Here is a 19002-nt window from a genome sequence, read left to right as displayed (position 1 = left end):
GCTGTGAAAAATGGACAGCACACGTTTACACGCCGCTGTCTGCTATGTGTCAGCGAGAAATTAATAAGACAGTCATCTCTCAGGCTTGCAAAACTTGGTGCTCTACATAGACCTGACCAACGTTTCTTGAACTATTTTATGTTTAATTGTGTTGTGTTGTGTGTACACACACACACACACAAACGCACACGCACAGCAGTGAAGCATTGAATTCAATGATCCGACAGTGATACAGGCCAAAAATTAAAAACACGGTGCAAGGTCTGACTATACGGCCTACGGTGTTCGGTTGCCAACATTCAGCAGCTTAGCTAGTGTTATCTGGAGCATCCTACATAATTCACACGACAAGCAAAAATAATGATTTGGGGACCGCTTATACCACTGTCTTTCGGATCATTTTATTTTAAATTCAAAAAGTAGTAAAGTTCTTCAAGTACTAAAGATCAAGCACTTGGATATAATTGGCATTTTGAAAACATGTCTTTCAGGAATAAATCGTGATGTAAAGCGTTAAAGGTATCTGAACTCAAAGCAAACAAGTCTAGCTGCAACACAGGACATTATTTGCCTTGCTTCATTGACAACCTCACATACTACAACAACATATTTTATGGCTTCGCACCTACTTACCTACATAAGTGGACAAAGATTCCTGCACTTTGGTATAAAATAGCATTCATAGAGCACAGCTAAATGGCTGAAAATTCACTGGTAGCCTAAAGAAACCAACCTCAATCTTGACTAATTTACGAGCAGGTAGCTTCACGTTCAGGTGGCTCATTAAACAGTATGCTGTGTCAAGAATCTTAATCGAACAAGGTTGGGGACCGTCATGTGCAGTGCCTCGGAGAAATGCATGCAGCAGTACGAGCACGAGCAGCAGTACGGCGATACCTGCTTTCTTGTTTTCGATCGTATGACATCAACTGATGAATCACAATTAAATAATTAATCGAAAAATTGGAGTTGGAATTGCCCGCATAAGGCATTGCTGGTAATAAAGTCACCTCCATTGCTTGTCGAATGGGTGCTGCAGTGCTACAGTTTACCTGCCGAGGGGAGGGGGGAGACGGTGAGTCCTCCTGACTTTAAGCACTGCTTGGCTGCACCTAACAGTTAAGTGGCTCTTTTCTTGTATCTAAATGCTTCGCTGTTGGAGGCCAAGTCTGCTGATTTTGTGCTTAGGTGTAAATGCTTGCTTTAAAAGTTATTCACAACGTTTAGCGATCACTCAGGCTCCGTAGAAGCTATCACACTTATCCATAAACTATCCGTAGCTATCCGTAAACTAGTTGTTATGCAAGGCAGCACATGCAGCAAAGTTTGATGAAATGGTGCAAAAATATGCCGGATTTTCTCATATGGCATACCAAACAGTCAAACCCCCAAACCAATCACTCTCACTTAAAAATAATAGCTACAAATGGCCAAAATTGCTTGCTGGTACAATGCGAAACATAGTGCACTGTGCCGACGCATAGCAAGCACTTCGCACAGGATCTAGCTTTACACGTCACTCGTACGCTGGTGGTAAATGGTGCCACAGTATGTCCTGGAACAAACAGAACAATTGGTAGATTTGCAGATATCTTTTCGAAAGAATTTGGGAGTTAAGAGTTTATATTTCCTAAGCTCGTCACCCCATCTGATTTTTTGAGAACCCAACAGTGGTTCTCATACCTTGGCGCCCATTCTACTACTCTGATTAATCACTGGTCACCTGTCCTACACATTACATGACCTTTCTAATTCTACTTTTATCTCTTAATTCCAGTTAGAATATTAGCTACCCAGATTATCTTTTTCTGTCTCATTTCTCGCTCACATTGTGATGTGCCGCTTAGTTAGGCATTGTTGCAATATCCATGGCAGGAAATTTGGCTGTTTGCTGCTCTTCTCCTGCAGCTTGACTTGAAAGATTACTTTATTTCTCAGCGGCTTCTTTATTAAACTTTTGTCACGTGAAAGCTGATACGCTGTTGTGAAGTTATTGGCAATGACATTGAGCAGTGCTTTGTCTTGCTGGTGTTGTGTGGGCTGAAACTGTAATGCTTCTCGTTTAATACAACTATGAAGTTACCACGTCATTTTTCTTTGATCATTGCAGGATGCCGTCCAGCTGGATGGAGAAATATTGTTTGCACTACTCAAAAAGGTTTCGCCCTCCACACATCGTCATTTAGTGAGTATTGAAGTGGCCACCTAGAGGTGTAGTGCAGTAAACCCTCGTTAACTCGAGCTCTGATGTCTCGGAAATGTCGGCTAAGCCGAAATTTTTTTCCTAGCTCGGTGTCAACTCCTTGTATTTTTCACCTCCTATCTCGAAATGATTTTGTGCCATACTCCGGATATCTCGAAATCTCGACTGCAAAAATGTCAGGGGAAAAGTCACTTCAAGATAAGGTGGCTGGCCACGGCGTGCTGAAAAATCTCAAAGGTGATGTGCTAGGACTTGCGTCACATGTGCTCGCCACCAGGTGCACACCTGGTCTACTCAGGTGCTATTTAAAAGCTCCTTATAAGAACACTAGGCAATTACCAGCCCTGCAGCTTTGCCAGGATTGCTTCAATAGTTACATACAGTAGAACCTCGTTCACACGTATTTGAAAAAGAAAAAAAAAAACACGAAAAAAAAAAACGTACTATCCGGGAAAACGTACGACCCAAAGTAACTAAAAAAATTTGACACTCAACTATTGTTGACATCTACTTAATGCGAAGCATCGCACGGATTGTTGCCGCACGAGACGCCGATGTACGTCGAGTTGGTGGTGGTTCGGCGGCCCGAGAAGCATTTTGTTGTTTTTTTATTGTGTTGTGTTTTAAGAGGGCGACGGGAAACCGAACCGAGATCGAGCTGGTGGGTGACGCTGGATGCCGCCGAAGCGAAACGGTGTGCCCACATCGCACCGCCTGCCGCGGGCAACAGCGGCGTGTTTAGATTATCGTTTACTGAAAGCGTGCAGTACGCTGTCAATGGCACTACACACCACGCGCTGTAAAACAGATTTGCTGGTACTGGAATAAGAAACTGAGCGCGCGCCGGCATTTTTCATGTGAGACGAGCGGCCGAGTATTGTGGCGAAGCTCCCGCGGCGGGCAGCTATATACTGTTCCCGATCGCGTGCGCCTCGCGCATTTTCTTGTTTACACGGGCTCTAGTGGCCGGAAAATGTATCATACAATCACAGTTTGGCGTTGTATTAAATGTTGGTGCCGAAAAATCTTGTTTTTCCGGGAACGTATGGAACTGCACGTATGAACGTATAAATGTATGAACTGGTAAAAATTGAGCATAACTCTAGGGTCATTCCTTGTGTTCTCATTTGCGAACGTTGGCGCCGGGGAAACGTATGCAACGGGTACGTATCAACAAGGTTCTACTGTGCTACCCACTTATAAATAATTTAGCCATAGTGAAATTTCATTGTAGTTGACCATCCAAGCACTGCTTATGTGAAAGGTGTGCTGTTTATTTCATCTGACCCTTGTGGTATCATATAATGAAACCTTGTTATAATGACAACATGTACGTTGTATATCTGCTATCCCCAAGAGACACAGGTGTGACGCCTCTGAACAACAGGTGAAAGGTTTCTTGTAGATTTTCGTGAACTTTTGGCAGCTTGCTGTGCCAATTTGTGGCATGTGGACAACACTAGATTACAAGTGCACCTTACATATTAATATGCAACCGTGCTATTCGCATGATCACACGGTGTCAGCACATTGTTGTGGTGTACATGACCCGTCCCTATACACGGAATTAGTGCTTTGCCCTCCCAGTCAAGCCAAGCAGCCAAACACCATATTGGCCATATTGCCATACTGGCCAAAACACACATATAGTCTTCGATCTTTTTTTTTAGTTTTCATTTCATTACAGTACCAGAAGATACTGAAATAATGTATGGCCAACCGAATTTCACATATCTATGTTTATCATGTCAAGGTTCAGCTGTAGCAGAGCTTCTGTAGCAGTAATGAAGAGCCACTGAGTGTGGAGAGATAGAGAAGTGCAGTTCTTCGCTTTGAAGCCGCAGCACTACCTTTTAACTTGGCATAATTGAAAGTTGGTTGAGTTAGTATAAATCAGTCTTGCAAGACGCTGTGTAAAGGGTCAGCAGTGGCATAGCCAGGGGGTGGCACACCGGGCACTTGCCCCAGCCCCTGAAATTTCTGTGCGAGTGTGCAGCCTTCCCAGCCTCCCTCCCTTCCCCTCCCTTTCCCCAGTCAAGTGAATGCCCCCACCCCCTGTCTGTGAAAAAGATTTTGTGCTATGCCACTGAGCGAGACAAATGAAAGAAGCAATAGGGCAGGTGCTTGCTCCACCGTTGTCTTCTCTGTCATCTTTGTCTACTCTTCAGCAAGCCCTTACCATACCTTGAAAGCCTGCTTTTCTTCTTCCGTGCAGAAAAAGCAGCGTGTGGACCCCATCATGTACATGACAGAATGGTTCATGTGCGCCTACAGCCGCACCTTGCCTTGGGCTACGGTGCTCCGCGTGTGGGACGTTTTTCTCTGCGAAGGTGAGCAGCCGCTGCGAAGTTGCCCAGCACTGGGCTATTTGACCACAGTGAAAGCCTCATGTTGATTTACCCTAAACATGGCAATATTTCCAAGTGCATCATGTTCCCCTGCACCTAAAAGTAACTTACAAATCCTTTATCAAGCTTGAAAGTGGCGTCCAGCTGAAGTTTTATGATGCGTACCAGATGTTTCATGCAACTTGAACAAAGCTTTAAAAATAAGTGGTACATCTCAGACAAACGAAACCAACTGCGTGCTCTTCTAGTTGACCCGAGTTTCTCGAGCTTTTTGGACTGCAGTTAGTTAGCTAGTTAGCCAAGTTCAATCGTGCAAATTTCTTAAACATTTGTTTTAGGACTTGTATTTGATTGTAAAATTGTAGAGCGTGCTCAGAAACACGCAATGAGGTTATTTTCATGATGTTATTTTTAATGTAGCTCTTTTTTTCCTTGGTATGAAGAAAGCCAGAGAAATATGAGAAGTATGATGTTCCTGCACACTTTCACATCTGGTATGCCGTGCATGTTGTTGGACAAGCCGGTCGCACATCATTAAGCAAGGTGCTATGCAATACAAACATGGACGAGAAGAGCACTGCACCCGTCCTTGTGCTCTTCTTGTTCATGTTTGTATTGCACAGCACCTTGCTGGTATGCAGTATTCTGAATATTGTTCCCAAAGAATGGCTGCCGCATGTTCCTTGTAAAAATGTGGGATTGGCCCTGGCATCCAAGCAGTACTTAAGCACCATCATTACAAAGATAGAAATTTGCCGAGATCTAAAATGATACGCGCTAGGGCTGCGCCAAAATGGATCAAAGCTCTTGTTGACTTCTTTAACTTACATGCGGGCCTCTTTCTTTGTAGGCAGAATTGAGAGCACTGCATACCACATGAGCAAGCACGTCGTTTTTCATATTTCGTGGGCTTTCCTTCAGAGCCCCACGAGCCTCACAGAGCCCCCTAAAATATAACATCATGGAAGCAACTTCATTGGACGTACAGAGCTATGGTTCGCTGAAAATTGTTCACGTGTGACTGTCAATTTGTTCTGTAATTGATACTGTACAAAACAGACAAAACCTTACTGTGCGTCATATTGTGCCAACTATCATTGCCACTGCTTTACATTTTGGGCAGAACCCTGCAATAACGAAACCATTAGGGTAAGCGAAAATTTCACTTTTGCGAGAGTCTCATTGTTGCAAAATGAGGCAGCACAGATAGGGAATGTGTCACAACAAAAGAACTTTACTGTCAAAATTCTGTCAGCCTACTTTGGCAACCCTAGCTCAAGGCTATAGAACCGTATTGCAGACAGCACAAAGTGTTCTCCAAGCTGCCATCACTGCATAGGTCAGCGATAGCAGCAGTGTCATAGGGTGGTACTTATTTATTTATTTATTGTACCCTCAGCGCCGAAGCATTACAGAGGGGAGTGGTAAAAACATTTCTGTGAAAAAGTACCCCAATACATGAAGTTTTATAATGTACCAATATAATACAACTACAATATTCTAATCTCAAATCAAATTATCAATACAAATCATCAAACTATAAAACAATGTAAACTCACAAGAAAATGATACAGGTAAGCACAAGCAAGCAAGAAGAAACAATGAAATAACATGAGATAAGAAACTGTTACGGTTAGTTGAAACATTCTTAGAAAGTTGATGGTCCGTAATATCTGCAGTGACAGCAGGAAGATGGTTCCACTCCTCACAAGTCCTAGGGAAAATTGAATACTCTATTATACCTTGATCACTTTTGGACATCTGATCAATTTCTCGAGATATCTCGTAACTAGGCACTGGACTCGCTAGTTATGTCGGTGTCGCTAGTGTGTCGGTGTGGAAGTGCGCTACGCACTTCCACACCCGGCACATCCGCAATCAATCAATACGGCCCGTTTGTGTAAACATACGTTCGGCGACACCAAATCTGCAGGCGATGCCTGTAGAGCGATGCTGAAACCAGCGTTCTTGCAGCAAGGGATGCATATTCTTGGACTTCCCGGACGATCACGAAATTGCTGCCGGATGCGTGGCAGCCCACGCTGTGGCCACCATCTCAAGCACCGTAAACAAAGTACACGTTGGTGGGATGTGGATTTCTTTGTTCTTGCCGCACTTTTCTCACTGAGCCGCAGATTATGCGCTGAGGTAGGTATGCAAAAATGGTCATCACATGTTGGTAGAGACACGCGGCTGTGCCATTTGAAACGGGCAATCAACAAACAATATGGCGGCCATTACATGTTTCAGGCACATGCGGTAACTTCCGGCGTTTGGTTGTTTTTGTGAACAAAAATGATGGCGCCCACGCACCTTTTGGAGTCTGCTGCACTTGCGTGAGTAGGTAATATGTGGGATAACATTCCTACAAAATAAGTTGATATGTGATCGCAGCTCAGTGACATTTCGTTGTGGAGAGAGACGGTAAATGCATTGAATCTTTTGGCCATTCGCCGGAGATATGAAGATATCTTAAAACTAGGCTTTTCTCGGTGCTAAGTTTTGTTGTGGTTGGCCTTGCAGTAGGTGTTGATTGGCCACTGTATTCCTTCCTGGCTGGGCTCTCTTAGGCGTGAAGGTGCTTTTCAAGGTTGCTCTGGTGCTTCTGCGAGGTGTGCTTGGAGGAGGAGATGTTGGCAAGCGCTACCCAGCCATGTTTGAGACGCTGGAGGCCCTGCGATCTCTGCCCGGACCACTTGTTCAGGAGGACTATCTCGTCACACAGGTATAATCTCTATTGCCTTACTTTGTGTCTTTGAGCAGCTCTTTCATCAGAGGGTTTCACATGGCAAGCGCAGAAACTTACACGCTTCATCTCCACCCCTTAGCTCCACTTCGTGAGGACATATGGACTATGTGATACACTTTTAGTGTTCACATGCTGCATAGTGTTGTGTGCACTTTTTCTCCTTTTCATTTTTCTCCTTCTTTCTTTATTCAATTGCTGGTCTCCTTCTATAACCTTTAAGTCCCTATAACCTTACCCCAGCACAGTTTAGCCAGCCGGTTTTACACAGGCTTAATTCCCTGTTTTTTCCTGTCATTTAGCTCCTCTATCCACTCCTTAGCTGTCATTGTGGCTCTTACCAAGGTTATCGTATTCGCTCCTCTCTAGGCCACTCATACACTCTTTATTTATGAGCACAATTTCTTAATAATTCTTTACTCAATCCATTCCTTTAACCTTTCATCACTGCCTCCCATGTGCTGCCACATGTCATTACTGCTGCAATTTGCCACTCAGTGCAGTCATCATTGGCACGTGCATACTGCCATGTGATGTTTTCGTTGCAAAGATAATGTATGCTTTGCAGAAGAAGAGAGAAGGGAGATTGCTTTTGGAGGGCACTTCTGGTATATCAGAGCTCCAGAAGAGCAACTGGGTTTGTAGTAACATCTTGTATTTGCACATATCAACACATGCAGCAGCTTGAATATCTAACAACAGCATAGTGTATTGAACACTGATGCCTTGTGAGCGGCCCATAATTAGGCGTTTTTGAAAGTGTCGCTTTGCTCCGAGAGGCCAGAAAGTTTGAATTGGCCAATAAAGCCTGAAGCTTTACTTGAATTCAGCAGCTTCAGAATGCAGCTGTATGTCCAGACCACATGGACAAGCCAAAATTATGCCAACATCTCACAAAGTGGGCAATAGCATGAATGATAGAAATCTCATTAGTCCTAACTCGTTCGCATTTTATTTGCCCACAATGTGCAGTCTCGCAACTGTTCTTTTGTCCTCTTTGAATTTCAGTTTGTACAGCTAGATGTCACCAGCCACGACATGATGAAGGAGCACCAGCGACAGATTGCCAAGCGGCGGCTTGCGCAGCTCTCCAAAGTGAAAACCTAGCAGAGGGGTATGGGACAGCCGTTAGCTCAGCAGCTACCTGTTGGTACATAGAAGCCAACAGCAACTCTGTCTAGAGAGAGAGAGAGAGAGCTAGGCTTCTTCTGAGAAACATAATGCTGCTTAAAAAGAAAAGTATATGACAATGTTGCTGGAAGGCAGTCTTAGGCTCCTCATGACAAGCGGAATTGCGTGAAGGGTGGTGCTTCAGTGTTAAGTCATGTTCTAACCTTCACTGGTGAAAAGCACTATTCTACTCAAGGCGTCTTTTTTGGGGGGGGTATCCAGCCCCGATCAGTCACTTTCGGGGATGCTTTCACTTTTACGTGGTGTAACACCCAGCGTGATGCCTCACTGAAGTGCTGGGAATCTTGTCAATGCACTTGGAAACTACGCAATGTGAGAATAATGCAGATTGGAGGTATGGCATACCTTTGGTCACATCCACGTCAACTGGCTAAGTCAATCAGGGTGCGCTGATAGGGATATCCCTAAGAATTATCTACGGAGAATGCAGACTCGGTTGTCTCCCAGCTGTATGTGATGGATGGCAGCATACAGAAATTTTTTGCATAGTAGAAACAAATGCTGACACTTTGTGGTGATGTAACACTGTAGAGGATGTTTGGCTATAGCCTTTATGACGATTGGAGGCAATGTGAGGAGATCGTACTGTAGTGGCACACAGCAGTGCACTCTAATGAGAGAGGTTTAGCATACCGCTTCTGTGCCATCACTACTGTTTTAGTGATCTCCCAGTTTTGCACATGCTAGCTTAGCCACACCTGGTGCTTAGTGCACCAGGTGGCTTAGCTACGTTGCACGTGCAAAGATGCTCGAGCAAGCCCAAGTCTCTTGACCTATTGTAGTTTAGCTAGGTATATACAATTTCGGCAGATAGCCGAAGCAGTAGTGCTAAAGTAGAGTGGAAGTGGTATGCTGAAATTCTGTGTTGAAGCCACCAAGAGCCCGTAACTATGGTAAAGGACATCACCATACAAAATCTGCCTGGGGTAGTTTCTTGCTAAGAAGCCTCCGGCAATATAATCCCAAGGAGCTGTTTCAACTGTGCCTGGCTTTGACTCAGAACTTGTCAGTAGTAAACTTTAGCATACGCTAAGATCATTTGTGAACTTTCATGCATGACATTCGTGAGATATTCAACAATTCATAGCTTGATACTGATTACTGACATCAGTTGAACACCATAATCGAGGCACAAACATTGCTAGGTGGGCCTCCTCACCGACAATCCAGCAGCTCGCTAGTCTAGTCATAAAAGTCTTATAAAGTCATATAAACAGTATCATTTTTTGGCTGAAGTTCCCAAGTAGGATAAATTGTAAACTGTACCACTGTGTCTGCCTGACATTCTTAACCTTGACTTCAGGCATGAGGCCGCTGCTTGGTGCAAGTTGTAATCTGTAGTCCGTCGGAAATATCCGTGAGGATACATATGCTCATTGTCCACATTGCTACCTGATGGCTTAAACAGCGGACCATGGTACCTATGATGGTGGGAGCATTGTGGCACAATGTTTCTTACATACCCTACTTTCACACATGTAACCCACCTCCTCATATAAGCTACACAGCCCATTAGAGCTCTCAGGAAAGGTTTAAAAAATTCCGTTCAAGTAATGACTTGAACATCATTCTAACTGTTATAAGAGCAATTCAATACCATTGCTGGCACCAGGAAAAGCCATCACTTGTGCCCTCTGTTGAAGGCACGGTTTGGCTTCACAGCAATGCAGAGCATATTTATGTGCAAATTTTGCCTTCAAATGTAAGTTCACGGCAGTGCTCGCAGCATTGACGTGAAATAGCTCGTGAAGGCAACATTTGAGTATTACCTTGGACCTGTACTTTCTTCTTCAGTTTCTCAAGCTTTTGGTCTATGTTATATGCACGCAGATATGGTAACTTTCATGTCAATGTTCACAACTAGACTCTTGTTAGCTGTGCGCTATAACTGCCTTTCTGGAACATTGGATAATTTCAAGCTGCTTAACGTGTTGTGGTGGATCAATGTTGCAACATTGTTGCACTCACTTAGCCTCACCTTTCTCTCTGGACAAAGTTGGCTTTGGCAGATGTGGTAGTGTTGTCAAAAAATTATGAACCATGCTGAAGCGACTTCTGCAATAGCTGAAGTACTGTGAACCACTGTGAAGGGACCAACTCTTCCACAGCCTTTCGCTATAGCACCCTTGTAAGAGGGCAGCAATACAGGAGATAAATGTTAATACAACCACGCTAGTTAGTGTTGAAGACTTCTTGCTTGTATGTGGATGTAGATGACAGTAATATAGCTGAAAATCTGTTCTATTCTTTTTTTCTTTACTTCATCTACAGTAGGTTGACAGCAGCCTATCTTTCTGACATTTTTGTAGGGTTGTCCAATTGAACACAGATTTCAGTCATAGAAAGCCCTCTGTTTGATGAAATGGGAATGTCCACGTGATGAGGATGGACCACATCCTAAATGTGTAACGATGTTCGGGCAAACTTCTTTTCCTTGTCAGTGTGGATGGTAGTTCAGTCACATTAATCTAACTGGTGCACACAGACAGTTGCACTACTATGACCAACAAAAATACCTATATTGATTACTGAGTTTTTGGTAATTGGTATTACAGAGTCTGCAGAGGGACTGTGTTTGTGTTTCACCTGAAGTTCAAATTCATTTCATTCTTCTGCAGCACTGTTGTTGGCAGCAGCGTTTCTCATCATGTTCTATTAGTGTTACTTGTGTTGCTGCGAATTGGTGCTGTTTTCTGGAACCATCATTTGCCTGAGAACTTCCACTTGAAGGATGCTTAGATTGGCTAAAGAATGTGGGCCCATTCTGGCCGTTCCTGGCTCACTTAAAGTGGACCAACACCTACATCAACCGTGGCACCAGACAAGTGAACGTGGGACACACCAGCACACAGCAATGAACAATAACAAAGCGTGTTTATTGGCACTCCTTTAAATGCCTAAGTACTTCCAGAGAACCTGCACCCTCTGGTACTGGTTGAAAGAAATGCAAAAATGTGAGGCGTTCACCTACTTCCTGAATGCCTGAGTGAATTTTTTAACCAGAAGCACAGTTGCAAGTTTTCGCGCGTGTCTTGTGTTAGCATTCTCTCACATCATCTTGGTTATCACTCACTAGGTAGCCCACTCACATGAAAAGCTGTCGGGTTGTACCGAAAACTGGCTGACACAGTATCCTTCATCAGCAGATGCCTTTTACTGCAGTTAGGGTATTGCAGCAGAGTTAGCATAATGTGGAAGTGCCACCAAAAGTGATTGTTTCAGAATGCAAGACCTACAGTCGGCACATGGCAGCTATAAATATATTGCATGTAGTGTCTATGATGAGTACAGCGTGCGTCAAATTACGGTGCACCAAGCATGGGGACATTGGGCGAGTTATTTTTGAGTCAAATTGACAACCTTGTTTGTGACTTGTGCTTAAAGGGACGCTGAAGGGTGACAGTTAAATTAGCTTAGGCTGGTAGGCTATGTTTTCAAAATTCTATTTGTTGTTCTGTGGTGGAAAAGGGTAGATTTATTAATCAGGAAAACAAAGGCCAAGTTTTTTTACTTATTTGTTTAATGTCAGGCCCAATTTGCGTCACCACTCTTCGCAATGCTAATCTCTAATCTTGATAAATTTGGGCCACTTTTATGTGGGAATGTTTTCAGAAAGTTTCTAAAGTGAGTCATTGTGAATCAATTTTACCAAAAATCAATTTTTTTTTGTGTGTGGCTTATTTTCAAACTTCACTCCATCAAAAACGCTTTTAAAGCTTTTTCACCCAAATACTTCGTTTATTAAGCTTGAAAACGCTGCATTACTGTCGAGCCTAGTCAGTGTTGTCTTCGCTTTCTGTATTATCACTTTCGATAGAAGAAGTGACCAGGAGACTGTCACCGTCCTCCTCATTCAAAGAACACCCTAGTACATCGCTTTCACTCTCAACTTTAACTGTCAGAGTTATACAGGGGCTTTCTTTCACACTTGCGTATGAGCTGTCAGTGGCAGACACCATCGCTCCAAATTTGCCAAAAGGCACAAAAAGTGTGCGATTCCAAACAAGCGGCCTTTGAGTGCTGACAAAGTAGTGCTGTTAGTGGAAAACAGAGACTGCAATAAACGTGCCCCTTCAGCGCTGATGAAATGGCTGCCATCTAAGTTTTAGAACACAAAGTCTGAATAAACACGATCTTCAAAGCACTGAATTGGTGCTGATATCTATGTAGTAAAACCCACAGACAAAAAAAAAAAGAGAGAGAGAGAAATAACCACAAATCTTAAATGTTGGCTCTGCAGATGTCTGTGTAGTATAAGAAAAGCTGAGAATGTGCTTGACAAGCTCAGCTCGTCCAAAGCAAAATTAACCAGAATCGTGTTGACGAGCTGCCAAGATCTATGACATCACAAGCTCTTGGTTCAGAAATGCCAAGGCACTGTTTACACCAGTATTTCATGTCTGCGTCATTTCTGGCTTATCAAGCCACAAATTATGCATGGTGTAAAACTGACCTATATTTGGTATTTAAAGAAATGTAGTCTACTTATCTCAGCTTGGGTTTATATTCCCCTTCGGTTTCCCTTTAACAATTCAGGTCAGCATGGTTCACTCGTTGATTAAAAGTCAGCCTCTGAGCAACTGGCCTGATGCACTGCTTTGCACATTCATTAGTGTACAGTCTTTTGTGAGAAAGTAACAAGATTACTTTGGTGGCTGGGTCTTGCTGTGTGGTCACTTCATTGTTGGGTCTGCAGGAGTGCTTGTTATGCCTAGACACTTAGCAGTTATAAGCTAGATATACCTAGGCAGAGACTGTCTGCGCTGTATTGGGGGAGAACGAGAAAGTGGCTCATTGATTATCTATTGAATACTGATCACTTTTAGCAAGAATGAGAAATCTATTGTCACCACTTCATCCTGAAGGAGTGTGCTCTTCAAGAATGAGGTTAGTTTCGTTTTTTTTAATAAACTAAGTAGCTGCATTCTCGAGTGTGAAGTATGTCTGTTAGTTTAGCTCTGAATTACTTTTTCAGCATGTGCTTGATGTAAAGCCTGTTTCACATGGTGCGCCTTTCCCAAGGAAAATTTGACGCATGTTTTACTGTTCATATGGTACTCTGCAAACTCTCTCAAGTGACTGTTCGCAAGTGCCATTTTTCGTGCCCGAGGAGGAAATTATTTTTAGACTATCTTGCATTGGGTAGCACAAACTTAATACAACATAATTAAATTTAAAACACTTTATAGCATAGCTTGTTTACTGTTCTTTTTCGCCTTTTTATTTTTAAAATTCATTTTGCTTTTTGTTCTGGTGGCTTATAATCTATGGCACAGTAAAGTTTCCTGTAGCCTCATGTAGTGATGCTCTTCAACCATACGTGCTGCCTTGTATATTAAGGGGGTGGGGGGGTGGGGGCAGGATAGTAAAATACGGTGAGCAGATTATGCTAAACCGAGACAAACATCTTCATTCCTAAGCTTGGATATCTGTTGCTGTTATCTGGTGCTAATTTCCATGCTAATCCCTATACTGTGCGCAGTAAACTTCAGCAAGTGTGACGGCTTGTCTGTTTCGAAACAATGCAAATGCAAAGCTTTACTCACTTCTGTACGCATCGTGAAAGTTTATTAGTATAAGCGCAATTGAAGTTGCAGCATAAGTAGAGTTATGGTATAAAGTACAGCGTATGTTGAATGGTAGGAAAAGTTGAGTGGTAGAAAAAGTTGAGTTATAGCATAAACTTAACAGTGCGAAATGACATACACTCACGAATTACAAACCAGTTAGCCATGGATTAGCGAGATATTCACGCAATGTGAAACAGGTTTGCATGAATAGTAATCTTCTATACCATATAGATTCGTGCGAGGGCCTCACCTACAACTTGGCAGCCGAAAATTTCGATAAAGCTATCAACTAAGAAGCAATGATATGTTGTGTCCCAATACCCTGCACGCACATCAGCAAATGTCCATGCGCTACAAACTTGTGTGTGTGTCGCTACTAGATGGTACCTAGTATCTTGGATGTAATGCTACATCCGGGGCATCCAGGGTGTGCACAAGTGAAAGCTGCGCCGGCACCATTTTGACCATAAGGTTCAGTCCCGTATAAGGGCCACAAATTGTGAGAAAAAAAAAGTGCGGCCCTTGCGCGATCAGATACGATGATATGAACGTCTGTAATTAGATACGAAGTTCTAAAGGAGTGATTTGAGGTCTGCGACGTGTTGCAAGGCAGCATCATTTCTTTTCAATGCCTGTCTGACTAGCAAACTTTGCTGGCATTGCTGTTCTCACATCACAAATTGCAGTAAGTGTAGGCAGCTTTCTTGGCAAATGCCAAGGCCTGTCAAGCCTCAACCTTTCTGCGCACAGTTTGGGAGGATAGGTTGCACTGTTAAGTGTTCTCCTATACGCTGCCGTTTTGGTCTCTTTCACAGAAGTGGAGGGCACATTAGTTTGCACATTTTCTGTGCAAAATGTGTGTTTATCTTAGTTGTTGACTACAGTTTGTTCTCAAATGAGTGAACAAGCATTATCAAAGCAGCACTCGTGACCAGTGAATGATCCATGCTGACTGACTCATTAGCAAGCCGGCCCCCATTTTTTTAAACAGTAAGAGTTCTTCACTCTTTGTTTTGATATTAAGAATCAACTTGCCATCATGCATTGCTTCTTTTTCCTTTTTCTTTTTTGTAATATGCAGTCGATGCACGAGTCTTGTTGTGTCTAGCTCTTGGCTTGCAGATGCAATGTTTTAAAGGATTCATTATCGATGTGGGGAGTGGGGCTTTTAAGTTATTAAGTGTATGTGTGCTGTTATGACACTTTTTGATGTTCTGTTTGCTGTTTGTGCAGATTTATTCGACGGTCTGTAGCAAAGATCTCTGTTGTTTCATGCTTTGCTTTCACCCACTGGTTTTGTAATACTTTGTTTACCATGGCACCTTTGTTATTCTTATATTTTATTCTGTTTTCAGTTCTTGTTTTCAGAATGTTTACATTGTTTTGCTTTTCACTCTTTCTCTTCTTGTCGTATGTTTCAACAGTGCAAATTTATCATGTCATATCACAACTCTCGCTTATTGGTGTTTCCAAGCTTTTGTTACTGTTGCAACCAGCCGCAGGACGTATTTATGTGCATGTTACATGGTACGCTTGTTGTGGTTTGCGGGTCCAGAAGTAGCCAGCTGTTATTGACCTTCCTAGAACACACGCAGTTTGTTTATTTATTTACTGTCTACACTCCTTGTAACTTAGTCATTTAAATTACTGGGGAAAACAGTCTTGTACAAGAACCTATTTTAAGTGTTTTATGGTGATGGTGTCCGCATGGACAGTAGAGTTTCTGACATGTTTCTGGAGACTTGCTGCTATGCGCTAAGCTTATGTAATGCCCATTCTTGTTTTGTTTTGTATATTTGTCTTGTAACAGCTGTTCTTCTGGCATTCTCTCTAATGCTTGATTCATTTCTTCTTGGCATTACGTAAACTGTTGCTCTTCTTTAAGGTGCTAGACATTAAGCTTTTGCTTCAGTGACTCTCCAGTGATGCTTGTATTTTGGCCACAACCGCAAAGAACAACTAGTAATTGCACACCAATTTTCTTTAGTGCTTCTCTCTCTCTACATTCCATTCACTCTGCTTCGCTTTTGCAATTTAGAGTACATCCTCATTGACCTTTTGTAGATCTTAGGTGCCACAAAAACACAATTTGTACTCGATGTTTCACCACATTGCTGTTTCCTTCTGCTGCATATGTAAGCAAGGGTCTTGGTATATAGTAGAAGTATTTATGCCACAACCCACGTTATCTACTCTAGATGAACCCAGACTGCACCTTCCTGTTTGAGTTATCATAACTGTCGCGCTAGCTTTCAGTGAATGCCTGCTCGGATTCATGGTACAATCATCAGATATTTGAATGGCAAGAGCAATATGGCGTGTTACAAAGACAGTAATACTGCATATTTATATGTAAGACTGGCAGCATGGCTTACAGCAATGAAGTAACTGCAGCCTTTCTTTCCACTATGATTCGGTGTAGAACATTGATTTAATGAAGTTGTACCTAGAGCTAAAATTATAAAAAGTTTTTTGTGTGTGTTGCATTTGAATTGAGGCCTTCAGTGTTCATGGTGTGGTGAAACCTTTTTTATCACGCACAACAGGATCAAATAGAGCATTTTTTTAGCACACCTAAATGTTCCACGGCCACTTTTTTAGACTACATGCGCTGTCACATCATGTCTCGACGAGCATGCAAAGAAAATGACAACCTTGCAGGCACACTAGTCACCGTTTACTGGAAAACAGCATCTTGGCGAGAGCAATGCGCAATAGGCATGAAACTACGAAATATGTGCATTGAAATTTCTGCTTTATGTAAAACAATTTTCAAAATGTTCTAAAATTTTTATTTAACAGTCTATAAATTTGATACTAGGACCTTTGAAAAGCTTGTTTATGCAGTGCACGATACATATTTGTCAGATTTGGAAACTTCTGTAAATAGAGGTTACAGATTTATGTTGTTCTTGTTGTGGAGTGGTGTGGTTGGCAAATTGCGTGGTTACATTTTTCAGAACTTGACTAATTTTTTGGCAATGTTGCTAATAAAAATTCAGGCTTTAAATCAGAATTCCGCATCCAACAGTCGGTAAAATCTATCTTGCACTCTTTAATGAAACAAATTTAACTCGGGTTAGTTCGGTGGTTTTCGTAAAAGGAGGTTGTGTGTTTCACATGTATTTGAACAGGAAAAAAATTGCAGTTGGGCTCAAGCTAATGCTTCTGCTTTTGGGTTGCTTAGATAAAATATGGTTGGAATTACGGTGCAGTTATTCTGCGGCTCTTTTTTAAATATGCGCACTGTGTGCAAGGTGGTTGTGACTGTGCAGCTCTTAATTGTGCAGCATGGCATTGAACCGCTCATAAAACAGCATGGGCTTTGAAACATTTGCCTAACGTTTTCAAATTAAAAACTTTACCTTCGCTTCATTAGGTGTTAATTGTTCATCTGAAGTCTCCAAAACATGGATATATTTGACGTATGCCTAGTCACAATGGCAGTTAGAGCTTGCCTGCTTCTGTGAACATAAACATAAGACACTTCACCAGCCATCACAAGATAGTGAAGTACTGCATTTTCTCGAGTTTAACCACCCCACGAATTACAGCACCCCTTCTTTCCAATGCCAACAAGACTTGGGGTAAAAGGGTCAGAAAAGAATACATGCCACTGTTTCACATACCTTGAATTTAAGTGCCCTTTTTCCCACTTGATCATAAGGACATGAAAAGAAATGGAGGAGGGGAGGGGTTATATTTGAGTAAATACAGTATTTGAATGTGTACGTCACACATGGCAGCAATGGGCGTAGGACACCAGATCAAGTGGTACAACTCCCATACTTTGCAGGACTTTTGCGATGGTTTAAAAAAAACGAATTGTTAGCCTTGCATTCAAGTCTGGCTACCCTGGCTGTAGAAATCTAAAACAGTCATTCATATAATGAAAGGCTAGATGTACTATCTGTTACCAAAATGCGTAGCCCAGCATGACTGTCACCATGATAGCCACAAGTCATCGTTATGATGGTATTTTTGTTGCTGGCACTCACTTCAAAAGTCCAATGGAGGCCACTCTACTACTATCACATAAACCCAGTGACAAGAAATAGATTCACCGAAGCCCTCCCATTGGCATCACAAAGGGGTCTTTTTTTCTTAGAACAGTTGGTACATCTTGACAGATAGTACCAGAGTAGGCCAATATGCACCATACTCAATTACATTGCGGATGTGTGTATTGTAGAACATATCAGAATGTGGGTAGGGAGGGGAACAGTCCTGCACATAAAGTGCCACCACTTTTCACGTGACAGCCCATACGTTATGTACGCTTGACAATGAGACACACATATCGAGTCATTTTCTCTGGCTGATAATTTGCATGTGTGCAAATGCCTTGTAAAGCCATTTCTGCAGAGTATTATTTTTGTGACCTGGACTGCCTGCTTGGAACGGTACAGGCTGTTGCACATTGTACAGAGTCTAGTGCACCGAGTATTTTTGTATGTAGATGCCTCCCCTTTTTGAGTCCATGTTAGATTCATGTGCCTCCTGTTATGTTGCAATGGTGGCAGTAAAGCTTTTTTATTTGTCCTATCTATCCCTTGTCTTCATTGGAGTGCTGTATCTTATGAACATATCCGTGCTCATTGTAGTGGCCCAGCGGCTACGCAGAACTCAATCATTGGTGGCCGGCTATGAACACTTGTATCCGGTCAACCACTTTGCTTCTGCCCCCTCACTGTTTAATGAGCTTGCCTCATTGGCACCCTCCCACAGCTGACCTTCCTCCATTTTGACCATACTGTTCAAGGTTCCCATCACCTTGAAGCTGTTGATGACAGTGCAATTGCCTGAACCTTGAAGCTTGCAGTACGTGCTGCATGGTGCTTTCCCGTCATCACCAGCAGAAAGCGCCTGAAAGCACGATTCGAATCGGCTAAACGACGCACCACAGTACAGCTGACACAATTGAAGCACACTGGATCTTTGCCA

General features: G+C 42.6%; 1 protein-coding gene across 2 annotated transcripts in view; it reads left to right on the top strand.

The window, feature by feature from the left end:
• The window catches only part of LOC135910678 (TBC1 domain family member 10B-like), a 30347-nt gene extending 11742 nt beyond the window's left edge, over positions 1–18605 (top strand). For both annotated transcript variants that reach the window (XM_065442716.2, XM_065442717.2), the window contains exons 7-10: positions 2111–2185; positions 4419–4533; positions 7122–7276; positions 8306–18605. In XM_065442716.2, the coding sequence (XP_065298788.1) occupies positions 2111–2185; positions 4419–4533; positions 7122–7276; positions 8306–8404 (444 nt within the window). In that variant the 3' untranslated portion in view covers positions 8405–18605. The remainder of the gene's footprint in view (positions 1–2110; positions 2186–4418; positions 4534–7121; positions 7277–8305) is intronic.
• The last annotated feature ends 397 nt before the right edge of the window (positions 18606–19002 follow it).

Source organism: Dermacentor albipictus, chromosome 2 (genome assembly GCF_038994185.2).
Source record: "Dermacentor albipictus isolate Rhodes 1998 colony chromosome 2, USDA_Dalb.pri_finalv2, whole genome shotgun sequence".
In the NCBI taxonomy this organism is placed as follows: Eukaryota; Metazoa; Arthropoda; class Arachnida; order Ixodida; family Ixodidae; genus Dermacentor; species Dermacentor albipictus.
This window is presented reverse-complemented; position numbering and strand designations above follow the sequence as displayed.